The sequence below is a fragment of the Halictus rubicundus genome, unplaced genomic scaffold (genome assembly GCF_050948215.1).
Source record: "Halictus rubicundus isolate RS-2024b unplaced genomic scaffold, iyHalRubi1_principal scaffold0165, whole genome shotgun sequence".
NCBI lineage: Eukaryota > Metazoa > Arthropoda > Insecta > Hymenoptera > Halictidae > Halictus > Halictus rubicundus.
In genome coordinates this window covers 491,497-504,342 of record NW_027488706.1, presented here as the reverse complement: position 1 = coordinate 504,342, position 12,846 = coordinate 491,497, and the positions used below count along the sequence as shown (strand labels likewise).

General features: G+C 48.2%; 3 protein-coding genes across 3 annotated transcripts; 1 reads left to right on the top strand and 2 right to left on the bottom strand.

The window, feature by feature from the left end:
* Nucleotides 1–892: 892 nt before the first annotated feature.
* LOC143363897 (uncharacterized) lies at nucleotides 893–6,545 on the top strand. The gene is made up of 2 exons (XM_076804427.1): nucleotides 893–6,007; nucleotides 6,444–6,545. Exons 1-2 carry the CDS (start codon nucleotides 893–895, stop codon nucleotides 6,543–6,545), a joined length of 5,217 nt encoding a protein of 1,738 aa, XP_076660542.1.
* An 803-nt stretch (nucleotides 6,546–7,348) lies between these two features.
* LOC143363896 (uncharacterized) lies at nucleotides 7,349–10,109 on the bottom strand. The gene is made up of 5 exons (XM_076804426.1): nucleotides 9,965–10,109; nucleotides 9,335–9,700; nucleotides 9,094–9,256; nucleotides 7,563–9,010; nucleotides 7,349–7,416 (listed from the first exon to the last, which is right to left on the bottom strand). Exons 1-5 carry the CDS (start codon nucleotides 10,107–10,109, stop codon nucleotides 7,349–7,351), a joined length of 2,190 nt encoding a protein of 729 aa, XP_076660541.1.
* Nucleotides 10,110–11,034: 925 nt separating this feature from the next.
* LOC143363895 (uncharacterized) lies at nucleotides 11,035–12,141 on the bottom strand. The gene has a single exon (XM_076804425.1). The coding sequence runs from the start codon at nucleotides 12,139–12,141 to the stop codon at nucleotides 11,035–11,037; it is 1,107 nt and encodes a 368-aa protein (XP_076660540.1).
* Between the last annotated feature and the right edge of the window lie 705 nt (nucleotides 12,142–12,846).

The window sequence follows — 12,846 nt, the reverse complement described above, 5'->3', positions numbered from 1 at the left end:
CCCTTCTTTCGATAATCTTCAGGTCCCATGGAATGACCCCCGAGAGGACTGACAACGTCTCCAATGGCACTGATCTATATGCCGAGATTACTCTTGTCAAACCTATTTTTTGTGTCTTTCTCAGTATTTTTCTGCTCGCAATCGTTGCCGCCGCTTCAGACCAGATTGGTGCTCCGTATAGTACAATCGATTCCATTGTTAGATAATACAGTTTCCGTGCAGATTGTTTAGTTTTCATGCTGTTTGTCATGATTCTGCTCAGTGCTGACATTACCCTTATTGCTTTATTGGTTGTGTTTGACGCGGTTGTATACGTTCAAAATCAATGTTCTACCGCCTCGTCCGAGGTTATTGCCGTTACCGTTTTCGTTCAAATTGACGAGCTCCTAAGTAGGCAAGGATGGTGGGGATACCAAGTTATTTCCGCGAGGACTCCGAGCCGTCTGTCTGTTGTGACTCGCCTAACGATCCGGTTGATTTTGAAAGATTAGAGTAGCGAATCGTGCTTCTGAAACGATCACCGCGAGACATTCCGACGCATCGAAGTGTCAAGTCTAGTTTTTTTTTGTATCCGAGTCAGTGAGCATTAAAATAACTCTTGGTCGTCGCAGAAACCCGGCTTCCCCGACTAAAGCAGTGTTTTATTTCACCCTTTCAAACTTTCTCCACCACCGAGCTGATCCAACCCTTCCTACCCGATACATACCGAAGCAACAAAGATCGGGATAAACAATTTGGTCCTTCGAGCCGGATTATTCGGTAGTTAAGTGGAACTGTGCGAAAGTGGACTTCGGTTTCTACCTTGGAGAACCGGTAAAATTCGAACACCGACGTCAACAATACAGGGTGACTCTGACTGCGAGGTGACCTCATACAGACACCAACCGTTGCGATGGATTTAAACGTAACGGAATCTTTTGAAACCGCTTTGGAAAGGCAATTGCAAGCCTGCGTCTCTCTCAAAAAGGTGTTAACCAACACGAAGAAGAAAGGAGAGGCTAACTACACCCTCCGATATTTGGAAGACAGGTTCAGACTGTTCGAGGATACCTGGCACGAGATCAAGCAGCTGAATGCGTTCCTGCAAGCTGCCAGGAAGACCGACAGGAAGAAGGAGGAAGTTCCGTACTTCGCATCTAACCAGATGGACCGCATGGACGACATACACGAGGAAGGCTGGGACTACTTCAAGGAGCACCTAGGACGCTTGACCATCCCGATGACGCCTCCCGCGGCAAGTTCCTCCGTTGTGTTTCCCTCACCCCCGGTAAGTGGAGCGGTTCCAGTAAAACTTCCGAGGGTGGAGCTTCCCACGTTTGACGGGGATCGGGCCAAATGGAAATCGTTCGAATCCAGATTCAGTTCCGCGATTCTGAAAAACAGCCGACTAACCGACGTGTCGCGCCTCGAGTATCTGCTCAGCGTATTAAAGGGCGAAGCTCTCGCCGCCGTGGTGAACCTCGATGTAACCGACGCGAATTTCGAAATTGCGTGGAACCGGCTTCGCGAAACATACGATAATGAACGTATAGTTGTTCAAGCTTTACTGCATAAATTGTGTGCAGTAAAGTCTATCAAGCACGATCAGCTTGACTCTTTAAAGCAGTTTACCGTTCATTATCGTAACACCTTAGAAGCTCTCCGAAAACTCGGGCATCCCTCCGATCAAGATTTTCTCGTCTACTTAATCACGAGTACATTCGACAGCGAGTTAAACCAAAAGTGGAGCGACCACATCGGCGACACAAGAACTTATCCGAGTTACGAAACCCTGGAAAAATTCTTGCTGAAGCAAGCCGCGGCGTTAGAAGCGAAGCAACAGTCAAAGCCGAAAGCCGCGCCGGTCGTGCAGCAATCGAGTCTGCCGCGCCCACGATCCACCGCCCACGTAATCGAGGAGTCGGGGCGCTCGACCCCGCCGTGTTTACTGTGTTCGGAAATGCACTCCATCCGAGAATGCAAAGCGTTTCGTAGACTGTCCCCGCTTCTACGCTTCGACTTCCTAAAAGATCAGCGCGTGTGCATAAACTGCCTCAGTTCAGATCACACCGTTTCGATCTGCTCGAGCCCGAACGTCTGTAAGGAATGTCACGCGAAACACCACACGCTACTCCACCGAACGGAGCCTCCGGGAAAAACCAGGGCACCAACGCGACCTAACAGGTATCCTCCTTCTCGCGCGTACACGAGTAAACAACAGGCGACTGGCCCTTCGCGATCATCGCCGACAACAGCGGCGACTACCAGCGAAGTGCGCCCGTCGAGCCCTCAGGACGCCTGCGAAAACGTTTCCTCGCATTTCGCCGAAGCTACTCCAGACGTCGGGAAGGTGGTCCTACTAGCCACAGCTCTAGTTACCGTTTTCTCACCTGACGGCCGGTCGCGATTAACGCGCGCTTTGATCGATCAGGGCTCTCAGTCGTCGTTCATTTCGACTAGTTTGGTCCAAAGTTTGCGCTTAAAGCAGATTCGTACGCCCATATGCGTGACAGGGCTTGGCGGGGAGCATGCGAGTGCTATAGACTACAGCACACTCATTCGGATAGGCGGTGCCACTCACTCGAAGCCGGTCGCCTCTACACGTGCCTTCGTGGTCCGTAACATTTCGCAATACGTTCCGCCCCCGATTAATGTAAATAATTACCAGGCGTTCGCGAACCTCCAGCTAGCTGATCCGAACCCCGCGTCGACTCAACGAATCGAGTTGTTGCTAGGAGCCGAACTCTTCAGCCAGATAATTCGCCCTGGCATCCGTCGGTCACCTAAACGCGGTCCGGTTGCCCAAAATACAGAGCTTGGATGGATCTTGTCCGGCAGCACCTCAGGGACGAACACCTCGCTCCCCACGGTGTCCTTGCATCACGGGGTCACTCAAGACCCTCTCGAAAAGGCCTTGTCGCTGTTTTGGGAAACGGAAGCCGTGCCCGCGTCGCGCCCCCTGACTACAGAGGAAAATCAATGCGAGCAACACTTCGCCAACTCCTATACACGGGACAAGACAGGACGGTTCATAGTACGGTTACCGTTCAACAGACCGGAACCGCACGACCTCCTGGGAGATTCCTTCCGTGGATCTGCCGCGTCCCTCCGCCGATTAACGGCACAGCTAAAACGCGACAAGAGCGTCCAAGACGAATACACGACCTTCATACGGGAATACGAATCGCTCGGCCACATGACGCGATTCTCACCGATTAATTTCACGAGGACATTCATCCCACATCGCGCAGTCGTTCGGGAAGAGAGCTTGACCACGAAACTACGCGTCGTCTTCAATGCGTCAAGTAAAACAGCGAGCGGTTACTCCCTCAATGACCTACTTCACGTGGGACCAAAATTACAATTGGAGATCTCGAAGATACTGCTAGAATGGCGCCTCCACCAATACGTACTGGTCGCGGACGTCGAGAAGATGTTCCGTCAAATAATTGTACATCCCGCAGATAGGAAATACCAGTGCATACTATGGCAGAATGAATCGTCTGCCGAACTCGAAGCGTATGAGTTAAATACGGTAACATACGGCACCGCCTGCGCCCCGTATCTTTCGATGCGCGTTATTAGGGAGCTCAATCATCTGGAAGGAGCGAACTTCCCTCTCGCGTCTCCGGTACTCGAATCCAGTATCTATGTGGACGATGTTTTCATGGGAGCAGCGGACAAACGGCTGCTCGAGCAAACGCGGCAGCAAGTATGTCAATTACTTGCACGAGGTAGTTTCCATCTTCGAAAATGGGCCGGGAACGACTCGCAAATCCTTCGGAACATCCCGGAGGCTAAGCATTCGCACGCCGTCGATCTGCGGATATTCCACGAGTCGGAACTAAAGGTTTTAGGAGTTAATTGGATACCATCAGACGACGCCTTTTACTTCAACCTGCAGCAGTTCGCCATCCGCGAAGAAAAGATGACCAAGCGCGAGCTCCTGTCGGAAATATCAAAGTTGTTTGACCCTCTAGGTTGGTTATCACCGATCATCATTCGAGCGAAAATTCTAATGCAGCAGCAGTGGCTCGAAAAAATTCATTGGGATGACCACGTATCCAACAAGACGCAGGAAAGCTGGAATGCATTCTGCTCAGATTGGCGTGCCTTGAACTCCATGCGAGTTCCTCGCTGGATACGTTACGGTCCCGATTCGACGCAAGTGCAATTGCACGGATTTAGCGACGCCTCCAGCGCAGCATTTTCCTGTGCTATCTACGCACGAGTGTCGTCCCTCAGCGGCGACACATTCACTACGTTGCTTGCCGCGAAGTCGCGAGTAGCGCCGATTAAAACCCTGTCAATTCCAATCCTCGAATTGAACGGAGCGGTAATGCTGGTGGAGCTGATGGATCACGTCACCAAGTCCATCACTGTGTCAGCGGATCGCATTATATGCTGGACCGACTCCACGATAGTCCTCGCCTGGTTGAGGAAACATCCTGCAACATGGAAGACCACGGTGGCCAATCGTACGTCAAAAATCCATTCGACGCTCCCATCGGCTATTTGGAAGCACGTGCCGACACAGTTTAACCCGGCTGATTTAAATTCGCGCGGGGCCAAGGCAGAGGATTTGTTGTCGTCGACGTTATGGATCGAGGGACCACCCTGGCTGCGGGAGAGAGAGGAGCGGTGGCCGCTCCAGCAAGTATACGAAACGCAAGAGGGACAAAGGAAAACAGCTGTTCACTTGACAACAAGCGGGGAGTCGTGGGCCGCTCTAGATCGAGTCTCCAGCTGGTCTCGTCTCATCCGCGTATTCGGCTATGTCAGACGATTCGTCAACAGAACGCGGTCGAAAAACCTCGCGTCACGCGATTACCTCACCGCGCCCGAGTTACACGAGGCGGAGCGAAGCATCGTACGTCACGTCCAAGCCTGTACGTTCCGATCGGAAATCAGCAGGCTCAGAGAATCAAAGCCGTTGGACAAGAAATCAGCGCTAACCCCTTTGAACCCCTTCGTTGATCAGTTCGGCATCTTGCGGGTAGGAGGAAGGTTGCAGAATTCCTTCCTACCTTGGGAGACTAAGCACCCCAGCATCTTACCAAAACATAGGATCTCGGAGCTAATAATACGCGACGCACACCTGCTTTCCTTACACGGTGGAACGCAATTGACAGTGTACACGGCTCGACAGAAGTACTGGATACTGGGCATCCGCGACGCAGCGCGAAGAATTATCCACCAATGCGTAAAATGTGCACGATGGCGGGCGGAAAGGTCAACGCAGATTATGCAAAATCTCGTGCCTTCCCGGTGTCGACCGTCCTCCCCGTTTTTCAACATCGGGATAGACTACGCGGGGCCGTATCTAGTCCGCGACGCCGCGGGTCGAGGGAAAAAATCACACAAGGCTTACATCGCTGTGTTTATTTGCCTGGCAACACGAGCGATCCATTTAGAGTTGGTGCACGAGTGCTCTACGGCAGCATTCCTTGCTGCCCTTGATCGATTCATTTCTCGTCGCGGGATACCGAAAACCGTAACCAGCGACAACGGAACGAACTTCATCGGAGCGGCACGCGAACTCGCACGAGATTTTGCCACGATCACCGAGTCGTCAGAATTGCAGAAGCACTGCGGTGATCTGCGCATTCAATGCTCCTTCTACCCGCCTGGAGCACCGCATCACGGAGGCATGCAGGAGGCAGCGGTCCGCTCCGTGAAACACCATCTCCGGCGCATCATGGGATGCTTTACACCAACCGCAGAAGAGTTTGCAACGCTGCTCTGCAAGGTCGAGGCCACGTTGAACTCCCGACCGATCACACGGGTGCGAGACGATCCAGAATGCTTGGAAGTCTTAACTCCCGCGCATTTTTTAACGGGAGGCCCATTGAATTCGCGACCAATTCCATCGGTAACCGAAGAGCCAATCTCGCACCTGTCGAGATGGCAACAAATTCAGAACTTCCACGAACGATTGTGGAAGATATGGTCACGCGAGTACCTTCAAGAGCTACAGTCACGATACAAATGGCGAGCCGTAAAAGACCAGCTGACCATCGACGACGTCGTACTTGTAGAAAACCCGATTCTACCCCCGAACCGGTGGGAAATGGGTAGAGTTACAAAAACTTTCCCAAATAAAGCAGGCCACACCCGAATAGTACAAGTGCAGACGAAAACCTCTTGTTACCGTCGACCGATTACGCGGTTGTGTAGATTACCGATAAATTAAGTGTAGTCTGTAAACATCCTCGTATGATGTACCATAACACGGGCGTGTGGAACGCGTGAATGTTGAGAGAATGAGGGACTGTAGAGTGAATGTGAGAACGAATGTTTTTATACTTTATTATATATAGAATACTTTATATTCGATTGCGCGGTCGCGCAAGGCGGGCGGTATTGTTTGACGCGGTTGTATACGTTCAAAATCAATGTTCTACCGCCTCGTCCGAGGTTATTGCCGTTACCGTTTTCGTTCAAATTGACGAGCTCCTAAGTAGGCAAGGATGGTGGGGATACCAAGTTATTTCCGCGAGGACTCCGAGCCGTCTGTCTGTTGTGACTCGCCTAACGATCCGGTTGATTTTGAAAGATTAGAGTAGCGAATCGTGCTTCTGAAACGATCACCGCGAGACATTCCGACGCATCGAAGTGTCAAGTCTAGTTTTTTTTTGTATCCGAGTCAGTGAGCATTAAAATAACTCTTGGTCGTCGCAGAAACCCGGCTTCCCCGACTAAAGCAGTGTTTTATTTCACCCTTTCAAACTTTCTCCACCACCGAGCTGATCCAACCCTTCCTACCCGATACATACCGAAGCAACACAGATCGGGATAAACAGTTGCCTTCTCAATCTGCTGCCTGAAAGTTTTATTGGATTCAAAAATAATTCCAAGATACTTAACCTCAGTTTTCGGTCTTATTTCTGCTTCGCCTATTTTGAAGGAGAGATCCTCCTCCACCCTTTTGCAGTTTAACATTAGAATTTCTGATTTATTTTCCGCTAGTGATAATCCGGCGGTGGTCATCCACTGTCTCGTATCTTCCACTATTTCTTCTGTTCTTAATTTTAATCTCTTTTCCGTAGTAGCTTGCGCTATTATGGCGATGTCATCTGCAAAGGTAATCTTTTTTGTCATAGGAGGGGTTGTCCTGTTTAGTAGGCCGTCGTATACCATGTTCCAAAGAAAGGGTCCTAAAACTGAGCCCTGAGGGACTCCCATGGTCATATTTAGGGATATATTCCCTTCAGGAGCTTGATATTGTATTGTTCTGTTTTTAAAATAGTCTTCAATAAGTCGGACTAGGTATTCGGATGCATTTCTATTTTTTAGTTCCTTGTTAATCGCCGTCCAGCTTAGCGTGTTAAAGGCGTTTTTCACGTCTAATGCCACCATAACTGCGAATCTATTTTTCCTTGATGCTTCTAACGCTGCCGTTCTTACTTCTTCCATTGCATGGGTGGTAGAGGTTCCCTTTGTAAAACGGAATTGGTTAATATTAAATGGTTTTGCTCCTAGTTCATCGTGGAGTCTCGATCTGATCACATATTCGAAAAGCTTCGCTGCTGCATCTAGAATACAGATGGGTCTGTAAGCTGCTGGGGTGGGGGGGTCCTTACCTTCTTTCCTTAGTAAAATAGTTCTAGCTTTTTTCCAAGGCTTCGGTAGCTTTCCCCTTTTCAGGATGCCGTTGAAAAGCGCTGTAAATCTATCTGGCCTGAATTCCACCATTGCCTTGATAATTTCAGGCTGGAGTCCATCAATACCCGGAGCCTTTCCTATTTTTAGTAATTTGGAGGCCTTCAAAATTTCCTCGGTTGATACTTCGGGGAAGCGCGTTTCCGGATTTTCTCCTGGTTCTCCTGTTTGATTTTCCTCTTCTTCGCTTTCATACTGCTCTTGGGCGGACAGTGGATTGTTTCCTTGTGGAAACAGTCCTTTCAGCACTGTATCTGCAAAAGCTAAGGAGAGGGCTGCAGGGAGATTATTACTTTTAACTTGTCGTATTACCATTTTATACGGTTTTCCCCATATATCTTTATCTATTGTTTCACACAGATCTCTCCATGCTTTATCCTTCGCTCTGCTAATGAGTCTCTGGAGGTTTTTCTTTGCCAGTTTGTAAAGATATGTTAGGGCCTCCCTCTCGTCCGTTTTTCCTTTTTTCCTTGCTTTCTGGGCCGCTCTCCTCAGCTTTTGCACCTTCCCTCTTTGTTTTTTAATTTCTGGATTCCACCATGGGATTCCTTTATCCCTTGTGTTCGTCGTATCGGCTTTATCAAGTGCTTCGTTGCATATTCTAAAAACAGAATTTAGAAATTTGCTTTCCTCGTCAATGTTGTACGTACTTCTTTCATTTATATCTTCTTCTCTGATGATCCGTTCCATAGCTATCCCCAGCCTGGTGATGCCTGCTCTGGTTATTTTCCATTTGGCCCCTGTGTATGCTCTAGTCGTTTGCTTGTCCTCTGTGCTCTTAAGCTCTGTAAGAAGATACTTGTGATCAGAAGCTGACTCTATATTAATAACTTTATTCGAAAACTCGTATTTCTGTGATTGTAAATCTCGTGTAGTTGCAATAAAGTCTATGTTTGAGGTAGAGTTCCCTCTTTCGAATGTATGGCCACCTTCGGGGATGCATGGGAAGATGTTTTTTCCTAGCATCTCTTCCAGCAGGATAGTTCCTCTCAGATCTTGCTCTTTGGAACCCCAGGCTGGGGATTTAGCATTGAAGTCCCCTCCTATTAGTATATTATTACCTTGGGAGATCTCCTGGCTTAAGTAATCAATTAACTTTTTAACTTTATATGTAAATACATCTATTGAAATATTAGGTGAGAAGTACGTACTTACAATGGTTAACTCTCTTATTCTTACCGCCGAAAAATCCTCGTCAACGTAGTCTTTATCCTCTAGTCTTTTTATTCCGTTTTTGTTGGTAATCCATATTGCTGTTTTTCCTCCTGGTGAGTACGTCCAATTACCTGGATTATATAGAGGTTCTGAGATGAGAACAATGTCCGCTCCCAATTCCTCGGTCGTTTGGTTAAGCAAGCAGTGTGCTAGTCTGCAGTGGTTCAAATTTATTTGCAGGATCTTGAGTATGAATTTTAATTCTGCGTTGAACTCTTAGCTGTTCGCTCCAGGTACTTTTTATACTGGGGGTAGTTCGTCGCCCCTGCTATGTGTTCCGCCTGTGAAGCATGGATGCCTTCCCTAGTGCATAATATGCAGCATCTTATTGCTTCGCATCCATTAATTTGATGTCCGAGTCCTCCACATCGTCTGCACAGCTCCTGCCCTTTGAGGTCCACTGCGCAGTTGTAAGATAAATGGCCGAAAGAATGGCATTTAAAACATCTTAAAATGTTTTGTGTTCTCTTTATCCTACAGTTAGTGAATCCTATTTTTAATTTGTTTTCTTGTCCCAGGTTCTCTAATTCGCTGGCCGGAAGGGTCACTATTGCCATTTTTGTCCTGCCGTACCCGAATCTTATTGTCTTAATTTCGATTTCTTCTTTTTGTCTATTTAGTATTCTGGATAACTCGTCCTGTAGCTCTTCTTTATCGATCGTGGGATCTAAATCCTTTATTTCATATATTACTTTTGGGGCCATTCTCTTAATTTTACACTCTTCTCCCAGCGTATCCTTGGCGAATTTTTCTAGTGCTCCTCCATTTGTTCCTCTCTCCATCTCGATCACGATGTCCCCTCCCCTAGACTTCCTGACCGTATGTATTCCTTTCATGTTTTCCCCTGCATTGGTTTTTAATTGTTTGAACAAATCCGCGAAGGTCCTAGTCTCAGAGGTTTTAATAATTATGGCTTCTGATTTCGGGGGTGGTGGAGGTCTGTTTCTTCTTTCTCTTTCCTTGTCTCTTTCTCTTTCCTTATCTTGTTCTTGTTTTCTTTTTTCGGCTTCCGCCGCCTCCTCTCTCTTCTTCTTCTTTATAGCTTTCTTTTCTTCTGCTTTTCTTCTATTTTCTACAGTTATCCATTCGCGTTCCTGGTTTCCCTCACTATTTTTTCCCTCCATGGCATCTTCTATTTCACTTTCATATGTCAGGATCTTTATTGCTGCATCTGTTGTTGCTGATCTGCTTGTTCCGGCGTTTTGGGTTCCTCTATTCTCATAAGGTCTCATGAGGGAGCATTGAATTCCCATATCCCTATGCATGAAACTATTTTTCAGGTTTTTGTTCTTGTTCAACCTGGAGCCTCACGCGAAATCTAGGGATATCAACTGAATTTCATTAATTCGCAAGGTGGTCGAGAGATGCTCTAGGAATTCCTTCCTTAGTGGGAGAATCGGTAGAATAGACGGTATTTGTTGAAGAAAGTTGAGATTTGTATTAAGTAGCTCGATTGAGCAGTCTAAATATATTCTCAATAAAAAACGATACAAAGAACACACGGGAGGATTTCGCCTTCGCGATAACAAAGCGGTACACGCACGCGGTGGTTACGCAGTCTCAAATAACGCACCGCAAGTGTTACGAAAATCTCTATCGGAATCGAGAGTGACGGAGAAACGAGACAGAATGCACGGAATCGAAAATGACCGAAAGCTAAGTTATGCGCCTCGCTTGGCCTAACGCGTGCGGTTCGATCTACGTCTAATACACGACTCGTCTTCGCGGTAACGCGCGAGCACACGCGTCGCCGGCGAAATGACGTCACACGTCACCGGTACGGCTACCGAATTTGTCCGTTTCGTCGAATTCAAAACGTCTCCAACGGCAGACCGTACACGGAGCACACCAAAACAAACAGTTTTCAGTTCCCCAAGGATTCCGTGTCAAACCCGTTACGTCCGTGCCCTACACTACATACACAGTGTGTCTAACAACACCGCCCGCCTTGCGAGAACACGCAACCGTATGATCACGCGTAAAAAAGAACAATAGAAAAATTAAATCTGCAATTTACAATAACTGTTTAACGCTTATAACTATATGCAAGTCGACATCATTCATCGATAGGTAATTTACAAATACGGGTGATGGGCCGTCGGTATGTCGATGACTTCGTACGCACGTCCACCACTCGTGTGTTCCCGTCCTTTCCTGGATAAGTTGCGATAATTCGTCCTAATTCCCAACGATTAGGCGGTAACAAGGGATTTTCTGCTGCTTTTCCGTATTCCACTTGTATCGGGTCTGCAATTCCTGCAAGTATTCGCGAGACCAGTGTTTCCAGAGCAGTTCGTGGAATTTCTGCAACGTTCTCCAACGAGTGAGACGCGATATCGGTACGTCCGCTAATGAAGAGGTTGGTCGCGTGTTTAAAGGACTACCCGTTAAAAAGTGTCCTGGAGTCAGTATTTCGAGACAGTCGGCATCGTCTCGAATACGTGTAAGCGGTCGCGAATTTAACGTTGCCTCGACTTTGCATAGCAGCGTCTCCATTTCCTCGGCGGTAGGTGTGAAGGTACCTATAATCCGACGAAGATGGTGTTTGACGGAGCGAATGGCTGCTTCTTGCATTCCTCCGTGATGCGGTGCGCCCGGTGGATAAAAAGACCAGTTGATCTTCAGGTCCGCACATTGGTCGCGTAGTTCCGGAGATTGGCAAGCCGTGACAAAGTCGCGCGCGAGTTCTCGAGCAGCTCCTACGAAATTCGTCCCGTTGTCGCTGGTGACTGTAGCTGGGATCCCGCGACGGGAAATGAATCTGTCGAAGGTTGCCAAAAATCCTTCCGTCGAGTAGGAATGGATGAGTTCAATGTGTATCGCATGAGTCGCAAAGGAAATGAAGACGGCGATATACGTCCTGTGAGCTCGTTTCCCTCGACCTACAGCTTCCCGAACTTGGTACGGTCCCGCGTAGTCCACGCCGACGTTCTCGAAGGGTCGCGATGGTCGGCATCGAGACGGTACAAGGTTCTGCATCAGCTGAGTTGCAGTTTTTGCTCGCCAACGCGCGCATTGGACGCATTTATGTATTAATTTTCGCGTGGTGTTTCGAACCCCGAGTATCCAGAATCGTTGACGTACGGTATGGATCGTAAGCTGCATGCCGCCATGCAACGTTGTGCGATGCGTATACGCGATTATTAGATCGGATACAATGGCCTTCGGTAAAATTATGGGATGTTTCGTATCCCACGCGAGGAAGGAATTTTGAAGCCTACCGCCCACTCGTAGAATCCCTTCTGCGTCGATAAAAGGGTTGAGCGGTAGGAGAGGGGAGCGCATGTTAATGGGCTTACCCTTTAATAGCATGCTAATTTCCGCCGCGAAGAATTGGTTTTGTGTATAGCGAAATATAACTTGTTCCGCGTCTCTTAATTCTAACGCGGTAAGGTAAAAATGCACTGACCCGGGTTTCGAACGTAGTTTGTTTATAAACCGTTTGCAGGAAGCGATTACCCGTACTAGCTTGGTCCATCGCGAAATTCTCGAAAATACATCCCAAATTTCGACATTTGTGGCAACGTGAGACGCGCTCGACCTGTATTCCTCATTTGTGTTAACGATTTTTTGCACTGGCCAATGCTCTTCGCTGTCGCGGAGCCACGACGGTCCCTCGATCCAAAATTGCGAAGAGAGTAAGTCCTCCGCATTCGCGCCTCGAGAATTTAAATCCGCGGGGTTATCGCGAGTCGGAACGTGTCGCCAAATCGCTTGCGGTAGGGTAGTATGAATTTTTGAAGTTCTATTCGCTACTGTGACTTTCCATGTAGACGGATGCTTTCGGAGCCATGCGATTACAATTGTTGAATCCGTCCAGCAAACTGTCTGTTCTACCGGGGCCGAGAGCGCGGTCGTCACGTGTAACATATTGAGTCAATAATAAACTATCCAACACCGCGGAATCAGAAAGAAACATTGCGTTTTGTATACTTTGCCAGTTCCGCCGTTTTATACCTGCGTTCTCAGTAGTTGCAAAACCACTGTACG

Coding starts and splice junctions, on each gene's coding strand:
- LOC143363897 (XM_076804427.1), top strand. CDS start 893: ATGGATTTAAACGTAACGGAATCTTTTGAAACCGCTTTGGAAAGGCAA. Junction 6,008..6,443: donor AGCTGACCATCGACGACGTC/GTACTTGTAGAA, acceptor GCTCCTAAGTAG/GCAAGGATGGTGGGGATACC.
- LOC143363896 (XM_076804426.1), bottom strand. CDS start 10,109: ATGGGAATTCAATGCTCCCTCATGAGACCTTATGAGAATAGAGGAACC. Junction 9,701..9,964: donor TGCCATGGAGGGAAAAAATA/GTGAGGGAAACC, acceptor AAACCAATGCAG/GGGAAAACATGAAAGGAATA. Junction 7,417..7,562: donor TATTTTACTAAGGAAAGAAG/GTAAGGACCCCC, acceptor CGTTTTACAAAG/GGAACCTCTACCACCCATGC.
- LOC143363895 (XM_076804425.1), bottom strand. CDS start 12,141: ATGCGCTCCCCTCTCCTACCGCTCAACCCTTTTATCGACGCAGAAGGG.